The 26,394-nt window shown below is 42.5% G+C and overlaps 2 protein-coding genes across 6 annotated transcripts in view; both read right to left on the minus strand.

The window, feature by feature from the left end:
- PTPDC1 (protein tyrosine phosphatase domain containing 1) overlaps positions 1-26,394 on the minus strand; it is a 78,470-nt gene that overhangs the window by 34,965 nt on the left and 17,111 nt on the right. The gene's annotated exons all lie outside the window — the stretch shown is intronic.
- Positions 1,601-26,394, minus strand: part of BOD1 (biorientation of chromosomes in cell division 1) — a 41,911-nt gene continuing 17,117 nt past the window's right edge. For 2 of the 4 annotated variants that reach the window (XM_073644526.1, XM_073644528.1), the window contains exons 2-3: positions 10,520-10,613; positions 1,601-2,714 (exon numbers count right to left, since the gene is read on the minus strand). In XM_073644526.1, the coding sequence (XP_073500627.1) occupies positions 2,167-2,679 (513 nt within the window). In that variant the 5' untranslated portion in view covers positions 2,680-2,714; positions 10,520-10,613 and the 3' untranslated portion in view covers positions 1,601-2,166. The remainder of the gene's footprint in view (positions 2,715-10,519; positions 10,614-26,394) is intronic. The other 2 variants (XM_073644527.1, XM_073644529.1) reach the window with 1 other exon arrangement.

Here is a 26,394-nt window from a genome sequence, read left to right on the forward strand (position 1 = left end):
TTATATGGTCCTAAAAACTATCCACAAGTGATCACAAGTGCATGTCCATCACATGAGCCGAATGCCGGTCACACATGCTCAGATACTCTCCCGACCACCCGGTCTCTGCATACTGATCCTCTACTTACTGCACGGCAACCAATAGGAATAACCGTATGCCCTGCAAGCTATTTCTATTGGCTGCTCTGCTGTGCAGAGGATCAGTATGCAGAGACCGGGCGTTGGGAGAGTATTTGAGCATGTGTGACCAGCAGCAATCAGCTCATTAGATGGACATGAAAATTGTTTCACTATAAATACCAGGTGGCGCCATACATTACAAGATAATGTCATAACTATTGACTGGTTTGTTTTTTTTTAACATTATGTAAATCGCAAATATTATTAATTTTTTATGATCTATACAATAGGTGAATGTGATATGAAATAGTGGGCCAGCCCCTTTAAGATCTCAAGCGGACAGCCGTAATACAGATTCAAAGCCTCTGAACTGTGAAGACCCAAAATAAAACAATGCCAATTCAAGTATAGAAAGACTGGCACATGAGTGCCGCAGTCTGTGTGCCACAGCTGTCGACAGTGATTGGTTACAGAGGTCCCATGGACGGAAGAGGAAGCCGAGACCAGTGGGGAACCTGGGTTGGACAAGTCGAGGAGCAGCGGGGATCAGTAAGGCAAGTATGGTTTATTTTAATTTAGTTATTTTTTGAAGCCGACCGCATGGTTATTTAAAAATGTGCCAGTCTAAAGATGTTCAGAAATACGTCTGTAAGATGAGCAAGATACATACGTCCAACATTCATGATCCGAGTACAGACCGGCCGCGGATCTCCTGACTTAACCTCATGTATGCCCTGTGAAGCTGTCGAGTCCGTCTGGTGCGGATCAGGAGTCCAGCGGCCAGTCCAGACATTGTGCTCTGTATAAAGACGGGAAATGTCAGACGTGCGAAACCGACCTTAGAATGAACAAACTAATCCCATGGCCACTGATGAGATTTGAAACAGAAAAAGTGTCCAGAAAGTCAAAAACAAAATAAATCAATTCTTTCCGGCACATTTGTGATTTTTGGAACTTTTTTTTTTACTAAAACGTGGGGTACTAACATCGGTACATATAACCCATTTGTGTTTGTCCCAAAGTATTCCTGAAGTGGTTGTCTGGCTGGAACAAGGCATCACCTCTTTACAGGCGATCACGCATAGATCGGTGGGGGTCAAACCGCTGGGATCGCCACCGACTGTCAGAACGTGGCACTCTTACCACCTTTAGAATGTGCGCAGTGCACATGCCCGACCGCCGCTCCAATCACTCGCTATGGGATTGCCGGGGCGCCGTATTTGGATTCCTCCAGCAGCCCCATCAGGAATGAATGAAGCGGTGGTTGCGTACGTGCACATTCTAAGAGATAAAAGTGGTCACGTCATCGCCCGGCCGCGGTCACTTCATCGCCCGGCCATGTCATCTGCATATGTGGTGCCACTGTACAGCGATGGCAAGGAGACGCCATGTAATACCAGTTATTGCTTCGACGATGAACAAACAGCAGAGCTGATATCCCAGTAAATATATGCAAAATAAGAAAATGGCAAAAGAATGATTTTATTATCAAAAGCCTTTATTTCCAGGCATGAAAAGAAAATTCACTGTAAAAGCCTACATCAACAAAAATATTTTATTCCAAATTTCAAAAGCAGCAAAAACAAAAAAAGTAGTAAAAGTAAAATCAGAAATACAAGCGGAGCACACTTTGGCGATCTGAAATGGCGACACTTGTACATTCAATCGATAGGTTAGGTAGTTCTATTTTACAAAGGCAAACACAAATCAAGAGAAAACATGATATTTCAATTTTCAGTATCAAAGTAAACTATTGCCCCATGCAAAAAAGAAAAAAAAAATGACTAGGCGGCCACAAAGTTTATTTGACATCAGCGCTTCCCGACGCCCACCCTGTCCTACCTATATTAGAGATTACCCACCGATCCCAGACCATCTACAAAGTTCTCATGCTAGCAGGGATGAAGATCCCGGTCTCCAACTCTTTATATTCCAGTTCTGCGCTTAAATTGATGTAATCTACTGAGCTCCCCACTACAGGTAGCTATACATTGCTTATTGGCATTGCGAATTCTTATGTGAAATTTTTCATACATAGAGGAATTCCTAAGAGGCACTTTGGGAGGGCACAGGGGGGTCTTCTTCCTCCGGCTCAGGAGGTGGCGGAGGTAGTGGTGGAGCTGGCGCTACTTCCTCTTTTTTCTGAGACTCCAGGTAATCATGTATCGCCTTTTCTATCTGTGGTCGGAATATGTGATTCATTTTCGGATCCACCACCTGCGAAATAATCCTATCAACTCCGGCTTCCAGCATTCCCGATTGAATGACGCTTTGCCTCAGCCCATTGCGGAGCTGGTTTTTGTTCATTCCAGCGTTCCACTCCTGTTTGTCTAGATGGGTGGAGACGAAATTGTCCACTTTTTGGCGCAAGTTCTGGTACGCTGGCTTTGTGTCGACGTCGGCTAGGCAATCCCTTCGGAAACCGTCGAACAGCCCTCGACTTTTGAGTTGCTCAACGATTAAAGCAACGAGGTGTGCGTCACCGGGAGGAAGAGAAGAAACATTTGTAATGCCTCCCACTGCCGAAGATCCACTTGTCCCGCTGCCACTCTCCGCCATGGTCTACTCCAACCCAGTCTGCTCTTGTATCACACCTAGAAATAAGGAACACAGAGCATTACATTAGGGTAGGGGGGCACATTATACTTTAGCACAAAGCAATTCACAAAAACAAATAAAATTGGAACACTACATATTTACAACATAGGGCCCGATTTACATGTGGATAGTTAACTTTTTGTGGCTAGTGTCCTCCCTGTCTATGGCCGTACTTCATTGGGGGCCCAGCAACAGCATGACCTGTCACTTTTACAATAGGGAGAGAAACCCAGCAACAGCATGACCTGTCGCTTTTACAATAGGGAGAGCAACCCAGCAACAGCATGACCGGTCGCTTTTACAATAAGGAGAGCAACCCAGCAACAGCATGACCTGTCGCTTTTACAATAGGGAGAGCAACCCAGCAACAGCAGGACCTGTCGCTTTTACAATACGGAGAGCAAACGGATTTCAACCTGCTCTAAATTTCTTTTAACAGCAGATTATAAAATGCTTTAGGGCATTAGAGGTTCCTCTGTGGTTGAGAATTACTGGTCTAAGGTCTAAACTACAATTAAAATGACTGTTCAAACCAAGCATAGGCACTTGGTGCACCCTAGGAGTGGCTTTGCATCTACCTCTGACCTTTTTCGGAAGACAAGTAGGTGCACTTAAAGAAGTTGTCCACTACTTTCACATTGGTGCCCTATCGATAGGATAGGGCATCAATGTATGATCGGCCGGGGTCCCGCACGCGGAACCCCTGCTGATCAGCTGTTATCTGTGCCGGTGGCCGCAAGTCCTTACCTGCGGTGCTTGGCCGTCCTTCTGTAGTGGCCGCCGCAGGATACTGCACATCCGCCTCCCATTCAACTGAATGGGAGGCGGATGCGCAGTTACAAGCAGCAGCCACTACAACTTGAGGGCCAAGCACCGCAAGTAAGGACTTCCGGCTTGTGGGACCCCGGCCGATCATACATTGATGCCCTATCCTATGGATAGGGCATCAATGTGAAAGTAGTGGACAACACCTTTAACTCCTCTGCTACGTCAAGGTTGTATTGAGCTCATGTGCATGGTTTGGACAGTCATTTTGGTACAAAAGTTTGCCTTAGAATTCGTAAACCACCTAGTTTACACGTGACATGCCAATGGTATCTTTAGCGCAGGGGTGCACCAAGGGTCTCATTGCCAGACAGAACTCCCGGGAGCCGAAATTAAACAAAGTGATACTTGCATTTGAGAAGAAGTGGCCACGAATAAGTTATGGAAACAGCCAAGCTTTTCTGAAACTAGAATGGAGAGAGCCACATTCATGCACAACCATGTCTTCCTCTCTGGAGTACAGAAAGGAGACATGAGGGTGCCAAAAGATGGCAAAGGGCCACAAAGTCTAGCTACATAGTGGTGATGCAGGCATTGGGACATACAACAGAGTCAGATGATCAGTTTTAGGACTTTGGTCATAAAACCAAAAAGGCTAAAAAAAAAAAAAAAAAAAAAAAAAAGTATAGAAACTAGAAACAAATTATAAAACATCAACCATTCTACACCACTGTAAACACAAAGAAACATAAGATATATCACTCAGATCCCTGGCATTACTTCTACGTATTCTAGGCTTCGTGAAGCTATTTCTGCCCTTCCTTCAGGACACAATTTACTGTTGCAAAAATAGAATTAATAAACAATTAAGTAGAAAATACTCGTTCCTACTATTAAAAGAAGAAAAAAAAATACACAAATTTTTATAAAGGCTGTGTGGACAGAAAATTGTATTACAGGAAAATGTATTCATACAGTAGTCCCACATTTTGGAGCATGCTGCTCACCATCATCTTACAGAAGTAGCTCCTTGTAATGCAGGGACGATTGTGCTAGGACTGAAGAATAATCAGTCGCAGTCACGTATTTTTTTAAAAAAAAACGGCCATCCATCTGGGTGACTGACCTGTGACGCTACATTTAGTATGCGGTTTGGCGCAGCAATAACAGCTGGCTCCAAGGGGTTTCAGAAGCTGTAATCTGCCTCTGCTATAAATCCTTTAAGGCGTTTTCCAGTAAAAGGCAAATTGATGATCTATCCTTAGAATAGGGTATTAAAATCTGATCGGTGGGGATCCAACATCCGGCACCCCCAATAATCAGCTGTTATAACTCTGGCGGTGGCTGGATATAAAAAGTGTATGGCGCGGAGCACCACATTGTTTTGTGGCCGCTTCCAGGTACTGCACTATGGGTGCAGTCGGCGGCCGTATAAATCGGACCAAAATCGAAAGAGCATGCACTGGCCGGCGGTTCTATCGGCTTGAGTGCAACGGCTGCATAGAAATACATGAAGCCGTCACGCTCGGGTCGGGAGAGCTGCCAGCCAGTCCGTTCTGATTTATACGGCCATCTGCCTGCGCCTTAAGTATAGGTCATCAATAACATTGCAGTGGAAAACCCCTTTTAAAAGGGGTTGTCTCTAGTTGGCTTGTCAGAAGTGCAGTTACCCAGCCTCTTGGCAATTGTCACCAGCGGCATTGTCGTATCACTGGCCTGAATTGTATGTACTCAGATGCTGCTCACAGTGTTTGCAGCATGGGAAGAATGCATTGGGAACGTGAGCTGTCCGGATGCAGCGATTCGGCCATCTTCAGAGCAACGCTTACAAGTTCTATAGCAAAGAGCTTGTAAGCACTGCGCTCCTTGCCTAGGAGACCAGCCACTGCTGACAGAACACAGTAGTGGCCAGTAACATGGGCAACATGCAGTAAGCAAAATTAAAACTCCTAAAGAAGAAGAGGTAAATTACAAAATTGGCCTTTTTTAGAAACCCCTTACAATTTTGCCCCTTCTTGATTGGTTTTCTGAGCTGAGAAAAAGTCTGCAAACTGCCATTGTGTGATTGGACACGCTGTCACGATTCCCCTGCATTCCCCCCCCCTTAAAACATTTAGAGAAGCATAGGAAGAGGAAAGTCTAGTAGGCATGAGAACGCAAATATACAAAACACATGCGTGCCGTCAAGTGATCGTCCAAATCACAAGGGAAATGCAGGGGAATCGTGAGAATTCTTCTCAGCCTGGAAAACCCCTTTAAGGAGTTCCAATTCACTCTTTTCTTAAACCTTAAAAAAGCTGAGAAAACTAGACCACTGCTCATTCCTTTGGTTTCCCAGTGATCTTTCGTTTGTCCTGTAAGGATTCTGCACCGACTGTATGCACATGATTTTCACAGCCAATCACTGGGCTCAGCGGTCTTGTTCCATACAGAGATAACACGGGTGAGGCTAGCGACTGGCTGCAGCGGTCTCATGTGTAAGGTCAGCACAAGATAACTGCAGGACAAGTGTAAGGCATTTGGGGACCACTGGTGGGGAAGTTAACAGGGGAGTATATATATATTTTTATGGAGCAGATTCCCTTCTCTCAAGTATCGTTTTTAATGCCCTGGACAACTCCTTTAAACCATCTATAAAATCCTAAAACAAAGATAGAATGTTACAAAAGACATGAGAAAAGGATCAGCGGCTGCAAGAAAACAAAAAACCACATACAAAACAGAAAACTCCAGCCAAAACAAATTAATTATACTTTAATAAAAAATTCCCACTCTCTTCGTAACTAAGCTAAATGTTTTTAATTTTTTTATTTTTTTTTACTACACTGCTCAAAAAAATAAAGGCAACACTTAAACAACAGAATATAACTCCAAGTAAATCAAACTTCTGTGAAATCAAACTGTCCACTTAGGAAGCAACACTGATTGGCAATCAATTTCACATGCTGATGTGCAAATGGAATAGACAATAGATGGAAATTATTGGCAATTATCAAGACACCCTCAATAAAGGAGTGGTTCTGCAGGTGGGGACCACAGACCACATCTCAGCACCAATGCTTCCTGGCTGATGTTTTGGTCACTTTTGAATGTTGGTTGTGCTTTCACACTTGTGGTAGCATGAGACGGACTCTACAAACCACAGAAGTTGCTCAGGTAGTGCAGCTCATCCAGGATGGCACATCAATGCGATCTGTGGCAAGGTGGTTTGCTGTGTCTCTCAGCATAGTGTCCAGAGGCTGGAGGCGCTACCAGGAGACAGGCCAGTACACCAGGAGACGTGGAGGGGGCCGTAGGAGGGCAACAACCCAGCAGCAGGACCGCTACCTCCGCCTTTGTGCAAGGAGGCGCACTGCCAGAGCCCTGCAAAATGACCTCCAGCAGGCCACAAATGTGCATGTGTCTGCACAAACGGTTAGAAACAGACTCCATGAGGGTGGTATGAGGGCCCGACGTCCACAGATGGGTATTGTGCTCACAGGCCAACACAATGCAGGACGCTTGGCATTTGCCACAGAACACCAGGATTGGCAAAGTCACCACTGGCGCCCTGTGATCTTCACAGATGAAAGCAGATTCACACTGAGCACATGTGACAGACGTGAGTCTGGAGACGCCTTGGAGAGCGATCTGCTGCCTGCAACATCCTTCAGCATGACCGGTTTTAGCATTTGGGTCAGTAATGGTGTGGGGTGGCATTTCTTTGGAGGGCCACACAGCCCTCCATGTGCTCGCCAGAGGTAGCCCGACTGCCATTAGGTACCGAGATGAGATCCTCAGACCCCTTGTGAGACCATATGCTGGTGCGGTTGACCCTTAGTTCCTCCTAATGCAGGACAATGCCAGACCTCATGTGGCTGGAGTGTGTCAGCAGTTCCTGCAAGATGAAGGCATTGAAGCCATGGACTGGCCCGCCCGCTCCCCAGACCTGAATCTGATTGAGCACATCTGGGACATCATGTCTCGCTCCATCCACCAACGTCACGTTGCACCACAGACTGTCCAGGAGTTGGCGGATGCTTTAGTCCAGGTCTGGGAGGAGATCCCACAGGAGACCATCCGCAACCTCATCAGGAGCATGCCCAGGCGTTGTAGGGAGGTCATACAGGCACGTGGAGGCCACACACACAATACTGAGCCTCATTTTGACTTGTTTTAAGGACATTACATCAAAGTTGGATCAGCCTGTAGTGTGTTTTTCCACTTTAATTTTGATGGTGACTACAAATCCAGGCCTCCATTGGTTAATAAATTTGATTTCCATTGATTATTTGTGTGCGATTTTGTTGTCAGCACATTCAACTTTGTACAGAACAAAGTCTTCAATGAGAACATTTCATTCATTCAGATCTAGGATGTGTTATTTGAGTGTTCCCTTTATTTTTTTGAGCAGTGTACATTTTTTGATGACTGCCAAAGCATGCAAATGAAACGTCATCAGTGAGCAGATGCTGCTGCAGCCCTGCCCCCTTCCTGCAATGAAGCATCAAAAGTGACCTACATTTCAAGGGCCGGGCTAGCCTCTTCTCTATCATTGTGCGATCTGCACAATGACAGTGCGCTCTCTTGCCAGCTCTGTTCAGAAGTAACAAGCTGGCAACAGGGAGCACTGTCAGTGCGCGTTGTAAGAAGGATACACGGCTTGCAGAGACAAGCATCACTTGCGGGGGCAGAGTTGGTCTCTGCAAGCCGAGTATTCTTACAACAACCACTGACAATGTGCTCTGTTGCCAGCTGGTTACTTCCAATCAGAAATGGCGAGAGAGAGTACACTGTCACTGTGCATATTGCACAGTGACCGGTATCTGCTGAACATATATCGGAACTGACAATGAATGAATGAATGAATGAATATTAACTTGTTCTTTGGACCACCCCATTTGATTTTCTGGAACAGCAAGGGAGTGACACTAGATTTATTAATAGTGTGCCCGTTCATAAGTCAGGGACTTATGCCAGGGTGCAGAATAAATCCCTCTCACTATTAGAAACTAACATTTTCCATCTCTCTCCGGCAGCATTTTCCTTGATTGACTGGTCTCTCTCTTGTAGGCTTTACAAGAGTGAAAGGAGGGCGAAAAACAGGTTGGTGGGTAAGGTGAACTGAACAGTTTGGCCACACTGAGTGTGCGCCAAGCACCTGTGCTTTGTTTGAACAGTCAATTTGTACTGAAAGACTCCCTTTAATTAGGTTCCTAAATTTAATGTGAACATAACCTTAGCAGCAAAGTCTCTGTATGTCAAAGCCAACAATTATTTTTAGAGCCAGAGTCTAGATACAAAAGTAATTTAAGAGTGTTCCCTTAACAATAGCTTTGCACAAATAGTTTAATGGCTCTAACCCCCATCACTACAGTGCAAGCCATTAGCGCGGGCTTCGCCAGGACAGAATATGATGTCAATCCATACAATGGAACGTCCCATTGCAATTAAATCACTGCTCAATCACAGGCCTCATAGGTCAGAAGATTGAAAAATAGGATGTTATTGCTTCCTGCCCAGCGGACATCAACGGAGTTATGAAGGTTTTTTGCCGCAATTTCCCAGAAAAGTGGTGAATTTAGGATATTTAAAAGGCGGATGCAGAGTGCCACCAAAAATAGACATAATGCACAGCAATGTCAAAACCACATTGCTGTGCACATGTTCTGACTTATGTCACTTCTTTTACCCCGTCTCAGGGTTCGGAAACCATAGAATGCTTAAAAGTAGTAACATGTTCATTCTTCGAGTGGCTTCCACTGGGAAGCTGCAAGTCCGCCGGAGAAGCCACATTAGCAAAATGTTTTTCCTGAAGCCGCTTCACCTGGGAAAACACGGCGCCTGTGTCTGCCAGATGCCACGTGCACATGCCCCAACTCAATTATTAGAAAATTGCAGCAAAATAAAAACCTCCTGCATCTGGAATGCATTGGGGGAACATGGTCTAACATACCCTGCCTTTTGAAACTATTTTTGTAAATGGTTTGTAAATCGCGCAACCCCTTTAATTAGGTTGTCCGTCCTTAGGCTACAAGTCTGAAGTCACTATGTGACTGCAGACTGGTGAATCCTCACATGGTGCGCACTGTGCACTGTGAGGATTCTCGGATGCCGAAACCAAGAGCGAGCGATCATGTGCTTGCAAGTATATGATTAGCATACTTCCGACTAGACTCTCTCACTCTATACACTTGCATTGAGAGAGGACGCGCAAGTCTAGTCGGCACGATACCACGTATATGCAAATCACATACTCACAATCCCGTGCCCGGCGCCAGAGAGTCCCACTGCACTGTCCCGGCTTTAAGGTTTCTGTATGTGTTGACTACATTCATCTAATAAAAGCTTCTTGGTTAGTGATGTCAAGAATCTTTAGTGCATGGATGGCTCCTCTGCAACTTTTGGCAGCTGAGAAAGTGGCACTGCTTTTTCCTCATTGGAGAATATTAAAAGGTTACAGAAATTGTTGCAATTTTTGCTTTTTTCAAGGTCACCCTGGATATTTTCCCCCATAGTGAAGTGTTCTACTTTGTAAGATTTTACCAAGAAGACTTAGGTCATAGTGAATAAACTATATCTACACTCCAAAGAGCTCCTTGGCCGTTTCAGTATCTCCCATCCACGATAACAGAGCGACTTTGTGACGGCTCATTCAGACGTGAGTGATTCTTGTATGCAAAAAAATGGACCAATTTTCATCAGTGCTTGGTCGGATTGTCAATTTTTACTACCATTTTTTTTTTGTGTACAAGTTTTCTGAACCTTCTCCCAAACATGAAAAATCGGACACAGATGGCACCAGAGAGCTGTCCATTTTTTTTTTTTTTTCACGTACCCAAAGACTGGCATTGTCGAGTTTGAGCCGTGACTCAGATCAAAATCGTACATCTCTTCTTGTTATGGTGGTCCGCAGAAAATCCACAGACACAAGTACGAGTTCTAGCCATGAAACACTGACGTCTGAATGAGCACTAGATATTTGCCAGGATGGGGGGCAAAACACCATCATAAACTTGTACAGCAGTAAACACAGAAATGTTTCTTGACTACTCACCGGTACATAAAGCGTGACTCCAGCACCGAAATCCAAGTGCAAGATGGACTCAGCGTTCCTATAAACTGAGCACTCCGAGGAGATTTGCTGAAATCTGGAAGAAAGTGGGGACACATGACTGCAAGGAAGCAGCACCCACAGCCCTGGTGCAGAGGAGTCAATTGCTTGTTTGCTGAAATCTAGTCACGTTTCGATGATTCGAGAGAGGGTTGGAGAAAACGGTGCATGAGCAGGGTAAGAGAAAACAAAAAAAAAAAAAAGAAAAGACACCAAAATCTTAGCTTGATGGAAGATCCGGTGAAGGGAAAAATGCTTGAAATATTGATGATGGCAAATATAGAAGCTGGTGACCACTCGTTAAGGTCATTCTGTTCTGACAATTGGGCATGCGCTTACATTCCAGCTTGAGGTACCATTCTTGCTCCCAATTTTACCAACACCCCCTTTCATAGCTGCTGACTCCAACTTTTCCAGCCTTCTGGTGGAGTCAGCAGCCAAGACGACTACGTTCCGGAATTAGGTACCATTCATGCTCCCCAATTTTACCAACACCCTCTTTCGTATCTGCTGACCCCAACGTTTCCAGCCCTCTGGTGGAGTCAGCAGCCAAGACGACTACGTTCCGGAATTAGGTACCATTCATGCTCCCCAATTGTACCAACACCCTCTTTCGTATCTGCTGACCCCAACGTTTCCAGCCCTCTGGTGGAGTCAGCAGCCGACACATGTAAATATGAAACAAAGTTTGCTTTAGCAAATAGCGGCACAGCTATGATGTGTGAGGCACGGATTCAGATTTTTAAGGCGTTTTAGAGGGTAGTCTTTAATGCATATTGACATCATAAAGGATGAACGACACTTATGACCTTCGCTTGGGAGAACCACTCTAACAGACTACTCTTCTGGTGCAGTCTGCCATGCAACTGAACGGACACCACGTTTGGCGACATTTCCAGTGCATCAGCCATTGGCAAAAAATGAGAAAATCCAGCCCAGCAGCGATCAGCTAAACACCATCGATTTACAAAGGCGCCAACTTTAGCTGAAGTGGAAACTTTTCGGGTATGGAAAACTCTTAATAGAAACAGTAAAGTGGATTGTGTTTTAACAACTTGGGACTCGATCAGACGTCAGCGATTCTTCTAAATTCGGATTTTCATCAGTGCTTTTGATCCAGTTTTCACTAGCGTTTGTTCAGAGTGTCAGTTTTTACCATCAATGGTTTTCTCGGATGAAAAATAAATTGCTACACCTCTCTTATCAATTAGGACTTGTTCACACACTTCATTTTGCCCGCGGGAGGAAAAAAAACAGCACTTTACTGTACCAGAAAAGTGAATGAGACTTCTGAAATCTCATGCACACGCTGCTTATTTTTTTTCTTTGCATCTTTGCATCAAAGCTTCAAATTTTTTTTTTTAAGTGTTTTCTTCATCCATTCAAATGAATGGGAAAAAAAACTCAAGTAAAAATGTAAGAAAAAGGCACAGATTTTGTTTTTCCTGCAGAAAAATCTGCTGCAACTATTTAGTGTGTGCATATACCCTTACAATGTTAATGTGCACACAGAAGGCATCCGTCTGCTGTCCGTGATTTTCACAGACACAAAGACTTAGCTCAAATAGGACATGTTTCCATCATTTGCTCGCACACACAGTCTGAATAGACATGGACATCTATAATGGGTACATGTACTATCCTTCAAAATCACAAGTAGAAAAACAGATGTCTGAATGAGGCCTTAGGGCACTTATGTGTCAAGTTGGGTGGAGAAACAGAAAAGAAAGTAGGATTGGGCATGGCAAAATTCAACATGTCCAAGCCTTGGTTCTCCTGGGAAATAAATGGTGTCTAGCAGCAGCTTTCCCCAAACTCCCTGGTGAGAACAAACATACTAGACCAAGCCGAGCATGCATGTGTATGGGAGGGTTGGAAGAAAAGCTGTAAGTGTATTGGGCACCTTTGGTCTTGCCGGCAATGTCGACCATCCAGTCCAAAAGAGGCAAACTGTCACCTTGTGGTTTTATTAAGTCACAGGGTTTTTGGTAGTTTCCCCATTTCTGTAGTGAAGGGCGACATCACATTGGAACATAACATGTATACTATCTGCAGAGTAGTCTGGTGAGCAATGAATGAAGGCACCATGGTTTACTGAACTTATTGCCAAGAGATAGAAAAATTACACTAAAAGCCGCCATCGCTTCTCTCCAGCCTCAGCTTGTATCTACCATGCACTTATCGGATGAGAAAAATTATGATATTAAGAGACTGTCATGTACTTTCAAGGGACTGTGGGCACCAACCCGATTCCTTGAATTAGGGGCGCTATACACTATCCCTGTCCCCTGGATTACTCCTGAAGGTGGAGACGCCGGGGTCTCGCACCTTGCTATGCTCCTAACTTAGTCCTTATATGATCCCAGGGAGGTGAGGAGCTGAAGTGTATAGGAAAACACTAACCAGACAGACAGGGGCAAAAGAAAACTACAATCATACATATACACTCACAAAACAACAGAGTGCTAAACAGAGGAGGTATAGGAAGGGGAAATCAAATGTGAGAGGATAAGGAAAAACACACAAACCAACTCCCCGCAGCAATTTCCAGAAAAACTCTCCAACTGCCAACTCCAAACACTAAACTTTCTCCTTCACCACCAAAACAGGAAGTAGAACTATCACTTGCAACTCCCAAGTGCCAGAGGACAGCACATGCATATGTATGTATGTATGTATATATATCTATCTATCAGAGGGGAGTGGCCAACACAGAACAGCTGAGACAATTCAGGATGGAGAGCACCAGGAGATCAACTAAACTGATGAACCCTTGCCATGACAGAGCAAGGAAAACCTGTACTGTTTATTAGGATAGTGAAACAGTTCTAATAAGTGCAGGAGTTCATGTAACCAGACGCCACGATCTTCTGGCACCGTATCCCGGTTACAGAGACGTCATTTTCGGAACGGCACAAAGAGATTTAAACGGGTTGTGCATACACAGACAACCCCTTATAGAATGGGGCTTGGCAGTCAACTTTGCCAGTGGAATTTGCATCCTGGATATTTTTCTTGCCGTGGTCTCTGGGAATGTAGCGATACCAAATGGCCATTAAGGTTTCCATATAGTTCATAAGCAATACTGGACTGCCCAATAGGACTGAGGATAATTTGAGTTTATGGACCAAGGATAATTTAACCCCTGAAAAAAAAAAAAAATTTAATAAATAAAGTTTGTTGCTTTTTATTTTTCTGCTGATGGCCCAGTGTGATGGCTTGTTTTGCAGCGGTTTTTAATTTAGATCATTTTGGGGCATTACATTTTGATTCCTTTTTAGGCTAAGTGCCCACGATGCAGAAATGCTGCATATATTTTTTTCCAGTTCTCCCTGGCAGGAAAAATGCATGCGGTTTTTACATTCGTGTTTCCTGCCAGGTAGAAGCGTTTGTCAAGCGTCTTTGCATGCATTTCTGCATGCGGGTTATCAAGCGCTTTTCCAAGCAATTTTAGCATCACTTGGAAAAGTGCTTGACAACTTAGTCACACTATATAAATCCATGCAACTGGAATGGATTTATATAGGGTGACCAAGTAATAGTTTAAAAAAAAAAGAAAAGAAAAAAAAGAATACAAATGGTAAAAAAAAACATTATACTCACCTTCCGATGTCCCCCAGTCTTTTCTCTGCTGCGTCCGGTCTCTTGTACGGCTTGCGGTGGTGTGAAAGGACCTTTCATGACGTCATATAGTCATGTGACAGTTGCGTGACAAGTCACATGACTAAATGACGTCATGGAAGGTCCTTTTAGACCATCGCGAGCCGTCGGGGAGCCAGGAAGCATCATACAGGAGACCGGGGGACATCGGAAGGAGAGTATAATGTTTATTTATTTTAGATTCTTTTTTTTTAAAGTTTCTATGGTACCCAGGTCTGGAGGAGAGTCTCCAGACCATCCGCACATTGAATCGCTTAATATCCGCATGGGCATATGTAGTCATGCGGATATTATGCGATTCAATGCAAGTCAATGGCGGCAATTACGCTGCGTGTCCACAAAATTAATGGACATGCTGCATATTTTTCCACAATGATAATCCGCAGCGGAAATTTCCGCAGCATGTGCACAGCACATGCGGATTATCATTGGGGACCATGGGGCACGTATTACCAAGTGTTTTTTAAGGGTTTTAACTGCGGAAATTCTGCGCCAAAAACGCATGAAAATCGCATAGTGGGCACGCAGACTTACTGCGGGTTTTTTCTTGCAGATTTTATGACTAAACAAAAAATTACAATTGTGGTATTTTTCAGTATGGGATGATTAATTTTATGTCTTTATGGATGAGACTTATGGACATTGCAATAAACTAAGGTTATTTCTTTATTTTCCAATTGGGAAAAGGAGAAGGGGGAGGTGATTTTAAATACTGGAGCCACTCCAGTGTTTTGGGTTTTTTTTTTCCAATGCTGAAGTGGTACTTTAAATGTAAGCCCTCTTCTACAGGTCATATACTCACTTTCAGGCGTCTTCAACTTTCTTCGGTGCCACTCCGTTTTGCGACACCATCTATTCATGGTCCATGGGAGAGCAATGCAGTCACATAGAAAGGAGCGATTGTTGTGCAATTGTAAGAGGGCATTTTAGAGCCCCATGATCTGGATTGCTATTACTAAGGGCCCTGCATGGGCTTGAAACGCGTAGGCAAAAGTGTTATTTTTTTTTGTCTTTGAAATTTTTAGAGTAGCCAAATTAATGTTTCGGTTTTTTCTTCAGTTCCGGATGCTGGAATCATCCACTTATCAGCAAGTTTCCTATACTCTTTAAGCTACCTGATCGGTCATAAAAAAAAAAAAAAAAAAAGAAAAACACACACTTAACAGGTTAGGGACATTGCAAGCTTTGGTCAGTGGGAGTCGGAGTAGTAAGACCCCCCCCACTGACCGTTAAAAGAAAAGGAGGAGAGGTGCTCAGTTGAATGCTGCTCTTCCTTTTCATTTGCCTAATTCATTGTGCCTAAACAATCGGCAGCATGAATAATACGCTGGCTGCGTTATTGTGTGAACAACCCCTAAGTCTGAAAAGTACAGAAGTTTTAGAAGAAAAAAAAAAAGTTTGAAAAGCCAACCGGGAATTGTGTGTCTTAGATGACTAGTAAGAGTTAGGTTCTCGAATGACTTAGGTCTTTCTCTATAAACACACATAGGAAGAGACCTGGAAGTCCAGGGGAGAAGGGCAGGGAGAAGCTCCGCTCGGACTAGTCTCCGGCCAGCTTTTCTAATAATTTTAAGTTTTTAACACTGGCGTGTTTCAGAGTAAAGAAAAAAGAAGATACATGGCTGCAATAAAAGCATTTAGTGTGATTCATGCCTCCCGTGGTTCAGGCACCATGAGTGCACTGTCAGCTTCCCTTTAACACCATTGCCCGCTTTTGTTGTTATTTTTATGCCTTCATGGAAACGGTCAACGCCTAAATAGCCTGACTTGCATCGGGTACTCGTGTTCATTTTTTTTAAAAGGAGGACATGAGAAAGCTGTATATGATTTGTCCCAACTGGTTTGAATATTAAAGGGAATCTGCCACAAGGTTTTTTTTCTACGTAATCTAACAGCAACATGATGTAGTAGCAGAGACCGTGATTGCAGTGATATGTCACTTAATGGGCTGCTTGTTGTGGCTTCAATACAAATCAGTGTTTTATCAGCTGGAGATTACAACTACAGGACTAGCAGCCTGGTGCCTCCTAGTCAACTGCTCTGTGTAACCCCACCCTCATCACTGATTGGTAGCTTGCACAGTGTACACAGGAAGCGACCAATCAGTGATGTGGGCGGGGTTATACACAGCTCTGCAGCAGAGAAAACAAGGACTGCATCAAAATAATAGCAAGCAGCCCAGCAAGTGACACATCGCTAGAATCAGGATCTCAGACCCGACATCATTCTGCTCTCAGATTTCATAGCAAAGACCTGCTGACAGTATCCCTTTAATATGTTGTCCTTACATGGCACACTATATTCATATTGCTAGCTGTAGTGGATGAGCGTATAATTAGAGCCAAGCTCTACAAGGAAACCTCTACATCTAATGGCAGCATTATTATAACGCAGTGAGTTCACATGAGACGATGGTGGGTGTAATCAGAGCTGATAACAGGCGACAAGTAGGCAAAAACGGCTAAAAGTCAGGAAATGTAAGAAAAATATTCAGCAGCGTTACATATACTAATACATCCCCCGAGCTGCTCTGCTGATTACACAGTATACCCACCACATATACAGGATACACAGGTGCCCATTTACCATGATACAAGTGGGCACATCACTGATCTGGAAACGATTGGTCTTTATATACTGCTTATCACTCATCCATCGAAAAGGTCTAATGTCATGACTACCATCTGGCATTCACAAAAATGTTAGTCTATTAACCTTAAAGGGGTTGCCCACTTTTTTTTGTATGTATTTAAGGATTGAAAATTTTTGCAATTGGGCTTTATTATAAATTTTGCACGATTTTACTTTTACAGGTTCTTGGTTTTCCCGCACATTCAGCTTTGAAGTGGTCTGTGGTCATGAATCAGCAAAAAGACAGTTAAAAGTTAACTCCCAGTCAGACCATCATAGCAAGCTCACTGACGGAACCTCCGTTAACTAATTCTGCAGCCAGCAATAGACAGTGCAATACGCAAGCTATAGATGGCAAACCTGTGCAAAATTTTTAATGAAATCTAATTACAAAATGTTTTTCGCCCCAATTACACGAATTTAAAAGGGGTTGTCAGACACAGACAATCCCTTCTTAATTAAAATGTTCCCCTTCGTAAAATAAAAACAGTCTGTAGTGATCTCTGATGCCCGCGCCATTCCACGGACGTTGGCGCTGCGTCTCCCAATAATTTATTACATTACGTGAGCCCTGCAGCCAATCAGTAGTCACTAATAGGTCACTTGACTCACTTCCTTCAGACGAAACTGACATCTGGAAGTGAGGGAAAGTCAAGCGGCCCATTAGCTGTCGATGATTGTCTGCAGGGCTCACATTATATAATGTCACACAAGCCCAGGGAGACCTGGTGCAGACATAGCTGGAATGGTGCTGGCATTGGAGGAGAGTACAGACTTATTTTACACGGTGGAATATAGTGATTGAGAAGGAGTTGTCCGAGTAGCAAACAATCCCTTTAAAAAGGTAAAAAAAAAAATAAAAAAAAAAAGAAGTCTCCAAAATGGCAGATGACCCTTTTAAAGATACGTCAAAAGTGAACAATTTTTGCTTTTGTTTTATTCTCCCTGCTCTCCTGAGTAATTTTTTTTGGGATCCAACATACTGGTTCCAGAAATATGGGGCTTTTTATTAAGTGCTACTTTCTATGGTCTTTGTCAAGTGGGTGTGGCTCACAGAGTAATAATGCAGAGCAGCCTAAAGACACGTCCCAGAGGATCTGTGAGCCATAGCCCTTTATAAAGTCCATACAAATTAGAATATTGGGGGCACTACATAAAAAGGCCCATATTTATGAAAAAAAATAATAATAATACGTTTTTTTCTGACAGCTTCCTTAGAGTAAACACTGGTCATTTTTGACCTGGTGATCAACTTGTCCATAATATTTTCTTATGCAACCAAGGGGCATTACAGAATATAGAAAAAAAAAAAAAGATTGAAAAACCTCAGAAGACACTAAGCATGAGTCTAGTACAGCCAACAGTAAGGATTTTTTCCTAATTTTTCCCTCCATCCAGCCATGGTATATTGGGGATAAATAAATGTTGCCGTTGGGTTTCATTAACCCCCATAACGACTGCCAATACACATTAAAACAGCAATTTTAAGAGGTCTTATTCCGGATCGCAGTTTTAAAACAGCAGTCAGTAATAAGTGAAATTTTTATTTTTTTTAAGAAATAAAAAGCGATCAAAAAGACATGGTAAAAAAAAATAAAAAATGGACAAATTAAAACACCAAACCATCCCACAAACAAGCCCTAACCAGGCTCATTTGGCAAAAAACAAAGTTACAGTGCTCAGAATATGGCAATGCAAAAACAAAATTAAACTAAACTACTTTTTGTAAAACATTGTTTTTGTGTAAAAGTATTATATTAACAAAAAAAAAAAAAACACACACTATATAAATCTGGCATCACTAATCATACTGACCAGAACAATAAATCACTTACCGTACAGGGAACGGTACAAAAAAATAAAATTAATAACTGAATTGCTAGTTTTTGTTCATTCTGCGTCTAAAATTTCTGAATAAAAAGCGATCAAAAAACGTTATGTACTGCAAAAAGGTACCAAAAATATCTATCTCCAACTCATCGAGCAAAAAATAAACCCACATGCAACTCTGTTCGGCAAAAAAAAAAAAGTTATAGCTCTCAGAACATGGTGGGAAAAAAAAAACCTGTGTAAATCTGGTATCGCTGTAATTGCACCAACCTGAAGAATAAAGTCGTCTAATCACTTATAAAGCACATAAAAAAATAAAAAAAAAAAACAAAAAAACTGTTCTTGTTCTGCTTTCTGTGTGTCCATTCTAGCTCCCAAAAAAAAGAATTTTATAATAATATATATATATATATATATATATATATATATATATATATATATATATATATATATATATATATATATATATATATATATATATATATATATATATATATATATATATATATATATATATATATATATATATAAAAATCGGAAGAAGGCTCGGATCACATTTATCCTGCGCTTTCCGATGAGCACTTACATCGGGGGTTTCCGTGTAAATCCTCAAAAGTACGATTCCGACAGAACCCCTCACTTATGGAGGCAGGTGGAGTCACTTTGGACTAAGTCTGGTCTCTGTTCTGGCAGTGTCTCATCATCCCTACGTCTCTTTAGAGCACAAGTGTGGACGACCACAGGTCTGTGAACGCCTTAAAAGATGGACACCATGGAAGCAAACGCCAAATGGAATCCAAAGTTTCTTCATCTGCCTCATTATGGAGGGTGGCTCAGTTGAGTTTTCCCTCTGATTCACATTTTTTTTGACATTAACACTGAAACCCCGACGTACGTGCTCAGCATAGACCACAAGAAGGTGATCCAGCCTTCTACTGAAAGAGATCAAAAAATGTTATGTACCCCAAAATGTTACCAATAAAACCCTTAACTTATCCCGCACAAAACCAGCCCTCACTCAGGTCCGTCATCTGTCACTGGAAATATAGGAGGTTCCCATGTTACTGGTAGAACAAAGACTCTGGAAAAGCAACGGCTCCCACCCCCTCAAATAAAATCCAGTGAAATATGCGCTCCCAAATCCAAATGCCCCCCTTCTGAGCCCCACTGTGCCTAAACCACAGTAAGCGGCCACGTTTGACATTGTAGTGGGGAGAAAGCACTTAATTTATAGGGTGCGTATTGCCAGAAGCACAAGCTGGCTACAATGTATGGCGGCACAATGTATGGGCACTAAACTGGCATATTTGCAATTTTCCAGAATAAAGCCTTGCGTGGATGTTACAAAATAGTCACTGCAGCCGTAGATTAATTCATTGAGAGCTGCAAACGTCGCCTGCAAACTATTCTAGGGCTCCAAAAGCCAAAGAGCACTCCTTCCTTCTCAGCCAATAGAGTAATAAGTTGTGGGGCTTCACTTAACAGTTTCACCTATTAACCCTTCTGTAAGTGACAAATTTGCAACTAAAAAAAAAAAATTATTTTACCACTAAAATGTTATATTTCTACATCCCAATGTTATAAGATTCTGGGAGGCACCTGTGGGTTCAAAATACTCACTACACCTCTAAATGAATTCCTTAAGCAGTGGAGTTTTCAATATAGGGTCACTTGGGAGAGTTTCTGCTGTTTTGGCACCTCAGGGGCTTGGCTAATGGGGCCCAAGATCTATTCAAATGGACTCTGTGCTCTAAAAGCAAAGTAGCGCTCCTTCCCATCCGATCCCTCAGTGTGCTCAAACAGTAGTGCGTAACCACATATGGGGTACTGCCACGTTCAGTAAAAATGTCATAAATAATGGGGTCCACCTTCTCCTATTTCCCCTCCTGGAAATGAAAAATTTGACGCCAAAACAGAATTTTACTGGGGGGGGGGGGGGGGGTATATTTTTGTTTTACCCACCTAAACGTTATAAAGTTTTGTGAATTACATATAGGTTAAAAATGCTTAGTACACCCCCTTGATGAATTCCTACTTTCCAAAATGGGTTCACTTGGGAATTTTTGCTGTTTTGGTACCTCAGGGGCTCTGCAAATAAGACATGGAATCTGCAATCTATTCCAGCCAAATTTACATTCCAAATACCAAATGTTGCTTCTTCTCTTCAGAGCTGTTTGTCCAAACAGAACTTTTTGACTACATGCGGGTTATCGTCACCCTCAGAAGAAAATGGGCAACAAACTTTGCGGTCCACTTTTTCATGTTGCCTCTTGCAAAAGTGAAAATTTTTGAGGCTAAAGCAACATTTTTGTGGAGGGAAAAAAAGGAAAATGTTCACTATACCCCTGGAATATCCTTAAGGGGGTGTAGTTTACAAAATGGGGTCACATGTCGGGGGGCATCTGCTGTTTAGGTGCCTTAGGGGCCCCGCAAAGGCAACATGGCGCCTGCAATCTATTTCAGTCAAATTTGTACTCCAAAATTAAAAAGGGTGCTCCTTCCCCTTCCGAACCCTCGCCGTATGTCCAAACAGAAGTTTCTGACCACATGTTGGATATAAGAAACTAGGTAAACTGTGAGGTCCATTTCTTGCGCTATTCCTTGCAAAAGTGAAAAAAAAAAAATTGGGGCTAAAACAACATTTTAGAAAAAAATTGTGGGTTTTTTTGCATCAAGTTGCGTAGCACCTGAAGGGTTAAAAAAAATTCTGACAAGAGTTTAGGTATTTGAGGAGTGGGGTTTTTAAAATGGTATTACTTTTGGGGAGTTTCTAATATATAGGTCCTGCAAAGATCATTTAAATCTGAATAGGTCCCTAAAGAAACAGGTTTTGTAAATTTCTTGGAAAAAAAATTGCTGCTAAACTTTTAATCCTCTAACATCCTATCAAAATAAAATTAAGTTGGAAAATGATGCAGATGTAAAGTAGACATGTGGGAAATGTTATTTATTAATTATTTTGTACAGCATGACTAATTGGTTTAAGGACAAAGATTAAAAGTTTAAAAATTGCAAAATTTTTCAACATTTCCGCCAAAATTCTGATATTTTCACAAATAAACGCAAAACATATCGACCTAGATTTACCACTAATATAAAGTACAATGTGTCACGAAAATAACAATCTGAGAATCACTGGGATAAGTTGAAGCATTCCAGATTTATTACCACATGAATTGACTGGTCAGATTCCAAAAATTTGCTCTTGGTCTCCTCTTGCCAGTCTGGGTAGTCCAAGGCCCTTCCGTCCCTGCATCCCGTTCTTTGACCTGACTCCACTGGACAAAACCTCATTGTCGCAGTTAGTGTGTATCCCCGCCGGCAATGGTGGTGCCTGCATAAGATTTTGGCATGCACAGTCAATGCCACGGAGGACAACTCCTTTAAACATACATGCCTGAGGTTTTCATGAAAAACAATCTGCAATCACAATTCCCATCTAATTCGTGACCAAGGTGCCCATTTACATTAGATGAATGTTGACCAAACACGCAGATTTTGGCAGGATCAGCAGACCAGTTAATGTGAGGCACAAGTTGGGCGGGACGAAGATAGATTGGGCATCTTAATTTTCAACATGCCTGATAATTTGTTGTCAAGAGACTGCTGGAAGTATCTGGCAACAACTTACTAACCAATGAAAATAAAGTACACGCAGCCAAAGAGGGTATTAGGATGAATCAAGATCGGGGGGTATTGGAAACTTGTAGCGTAGCAGAATAGGCCAACCGTAAGGTCTCCTACAGACCAAAGCCACTCCAGAACCGACTCTTATGGTCTTCATGTAAGGGGAGAATTGGAGCGGCGGGGAAGGGGGTGGAGGGCTAGTCTTTCGGTATAGTATTGTTGCATAGTTTAAGACGAATAATAATGAAAAAAAAGCTGACACCAAACCCAAATGATTATGATTAACCCCTTTACCCCCAAAAGTGGTTTGCACATTAATGACCAAGCCAATTTTTACAATTCTGACCACTGACGCTTTATGAAGTAATAACTCTAGAACGCTTCAACGGATCCCACTGATTCGGAGATTGTTTTTTTCATGACATTCTACTTCATGATAGTGGTAAAATTTCTTCGATATGACTTGCATTTATTAGTGAAAAAATTCGTAAATTTGGTGAAAATTTTAATTTTCATGCCCTTAAATCAGAGTTATGTCGCACAAAATAGTTAATAAATAACATTTACCACATGTCTACTTTGCATCAGCACAATTTTGGAACCAAAATTTTTTTGTTAGGAAGTTATAAGGGTTTAAAGTTGACCAGTGATCTCATTTTTCCAACAAATTTTTATTTATTTTTTTTTTTTGGGACCACATCACATTTGAAGTGACTTTGAAGGGCCTTTATGACAGAAAATACCCCAAAGTGACACCATTCTAAAAACTGCACCCCTCAAGGTGCTCAAAACCAATTTTCAAGAACTTTATTAACCCTCCAGATGCTTCACAGGAATTTTTGGAATATGAAAGAAAAAAAAATGAACATTTAACTTTTCACAAAAATGTTAAGACGCAATTTTTTTTTATTTTCGCAACGGTAACAGGAAAAAATGGACCCCAAAATTTGTTGTGCCATTTCTCCTGAGCACGCCGATACACTATATGTGAGGAAAACCACTGTTTGGGTGCACGGCAGGGCTCGGAAGGGAAGGAGCACCATTTGACTTTTTGAATGTAAAATTTGCTTGAATAATTAGCGGACGCCATGTTGCATTTGGGGAGCCCCTGATGTTCCTCAACAGTGGAAACCCCCAACAAGTGACACCATTTTGGAAACTAGACCCCTCAGGGAACTTATCTAGATGTGTGGTGAGCACCTTGAACCCCCAGGTGCGTCACAGAAGTTTAGAACATTGAGCAGTAAAAATAAAATTTTCACATTTTTCCCACAAAAATGTTTTTCAGCCCCCAATTTTGCATTTTCATAAAGGTAACAGGAAAAATTGCCCCATGCAATTTGTTGTGCAATTTCTCCTGAAAAAGCAGATACCCCATACGTGGGGAAAATACAGTGTTTGGGTGCACGGCAGAGTTCAGAAGAGAAGGAGCACTGTGTGACTTTTTGAACGCAAAATTGGCTGGAATAAAGAGTGGACGCCATGTCACGTTTGGAGAGCCCCTGATGCGCATAAACATTGGAAACTAGAGTCCTCAAGGATTTTATCAAGGGGTATAATGAACGACACAGAATTTGATAACATTAGGTCATCATATTGAATAAGTTCTCATTAGTCTTGAGCGCAAGTGCTCGCTACTTGAGTTTGCATTGGGTACTCAGGTATGCACCATGTATCGCGGGTGCTCGAGCGACATGCTTGAGGCCCCGCGTGTTACACGGTTGTTAGACACCCCCAAAAAAAAACATGCAGGGATCGCTCGTGCAAGGCAGGCAATCCCCACTAAGTTTTTTTTGCTGTATAACAGCCGCAAAACATATGGGGCAGAGACTCGAGCATGTCACTCCAGCACCCAGGATACTAGGATACTCGGTGCAAACCTGAGCACCCGATGCAAACTCAAGTAGCGAGCACTTGCGCTCAACACTGGTGGCCGCATCTTCATCATTTTTTTTTTCTCTTTACTTTTGAAAAACCCCAACACTAGCGTTTATTTTTTTCGCCGTTCCTCGTGCGGTATAAGTGTTTAGTCGACTTTATTCTTCGGGTCGGTGCAATTACAGCGATACCAGATTCATATCAGGTTTTTAGGTTTGGCAGCTGTCACACACTAAACGACGCTTTTTTTTGTTGCAAAGACTAGTTTTTGCAATCATTTTTCCATATTTCGGGCGACAGTCATGTGACGGCTTGTTTTTTTGCGGGACAAGTTGGCGTTTTTATTGATATTTTCGGGAAAATGACATTTTTTGATCGCTTTATTCTGAGAGCTATAACTTATTTTTCGGCTGATGGAGCTGTATGGCGACTTGTTTTTTGGGGGACCATTTTAATTTACATTTGTCTTTTTGATTGCGTTTTATTCCATGTTTTGTCTGGTGGTATGATAATAAAAAAACACGAAGCAAAAAACGATGGTTTATTTCTTTTTTTTACCGTGTTCTCTAAAGGGGTTAATTAGTGAGACAGTTTTATAGGTCAGATCCTTATGAACAAGGCGATACAAAAATGTGTACTTTTATTGTTTTCATAATATTTATTTATGGGTACAATATTTATTTTTTTAGTATTTTTTTTAATATTTTTACAATTTTCTCTCTTTTTTTTATATTTTTTTCACTGACTTTTTATTTACTTTTACGCTTTGTCCCACTATAGGACTTTCATTTTTTGCAGGCTGATCGCTTGTACAGCATAGGGGATGCAGCAGCAGCATCTCTATGCTATGCAGCCTGTCAGCGCTGCACAGGCACAAGTTACTTTGATCATGCGCAGTTCACGATTAAAGTAACTTCCTGTTGCCTGGTGACCCGGATGCTGTCATGACAACATCGGGTCACCATGGCAATGACCGGGTCCCAACAGACACAGCGTGGGACCCCGGAAACAAGGTAAGAGGCGCGCGCTTACCTCCCGTTCCTCTCGGAATGACTTAGATCACAGCATTTCGGGGGTTAATGTGTTGGGAGCGGTGCGGCATTGCTCCTGGCACATAGATGATTCTCACAGCTGACACCCGGTACTGACACCCGGTGGCGATCGCGCCAGCACAGCCTCTGTGCTGGTGCAATCGCCGGGACGTAATAATATGTATCTGGTCCAAAATGGCCCAGGGCGCAGATACGTATTATTACGACCGACGTCAGAAAGGGGTTAAAGCTGTCAATATTTCTCACATCAAGAGGTGTATAGTTAAAAGGTAACCTGCCATCTGATAAATGCTGCCCGAACCATGAATCGGACACTTTTATCCAGAAATGCTGCCGCGTTTCAAAGAAAACACACTTTGAGAAGCTGCCGGGGTCCGGTGTCTCAGATGACTAGTCCAAGAGGTAGGTCTTTTTCCCGCTCACCGATTACCTTGACTGGTAGGTCTCTCCTTGTACACACACACACACACACACACACACACACACACACACACACACACACACACACACACACACAAAAAGCAAAGGGGAACAGAGGGGAGAAGCCGCCTCAGACTAGTCATCTGAGACTCTCAGTTCCCAGTGATTTCTCTGAAACCCGTGAGCATTTCAGAATAGAACATACACAGATGCAATAACTCAGCCGGTGTTCGATTCGGGCAACATCTCAGATGACAGGTGCTTCCATACATAATGCAGTAACTCCCAATGGAGGTGGCCGAACAAGACCATGGTCAGCACCTACCTCTGCCACAAGCACAGGACCTTAGTCAGGGAGTATGAAATGTCACCTCAAAAGATCACACGAAGAAGCCGAGACAGTCTAACACTTAGAGCAGCTTGTTACAATATCCAGCTTCTGTCATGATCCTCTTATCTCCAACTTAGGGATCTAGCCTAATGAGCAGACCTTGATCCAAGCTTTTACTACACGAATTTCTGCAAGGCGAAGAACAAAGAATATATAATAGTGTATACAAGGCCTAAGAAGAACATCGTACAACATGTATACAAGCATTCTGTCTAGTCAACAGGAGACCCCGGTCTACTGCCACCATCAATCACATCACTTCCAAACTTCACCAAGGAGAAGAAAGTTAGAACTGAAGGATCAGGGATAGGTCGTCGGCATGATTTTGG

Source organism: Phyllobates terribilis, unplaced genomic scaffold (assembly GCF_046119375.1).
Source record: "Phyllobates terribilis strain yellow unplaced genomic scaffold, ASM4611937v1 Scaffold_8__6_contigs__length_399053987, whole genome shotgun sequence".
Lineage (NCBI taxonomy): Eukaryota > Metazoa > Chordata > Amphibia > Anura > Dendrobatidae > Phyllobates > Phyllobates terribilis.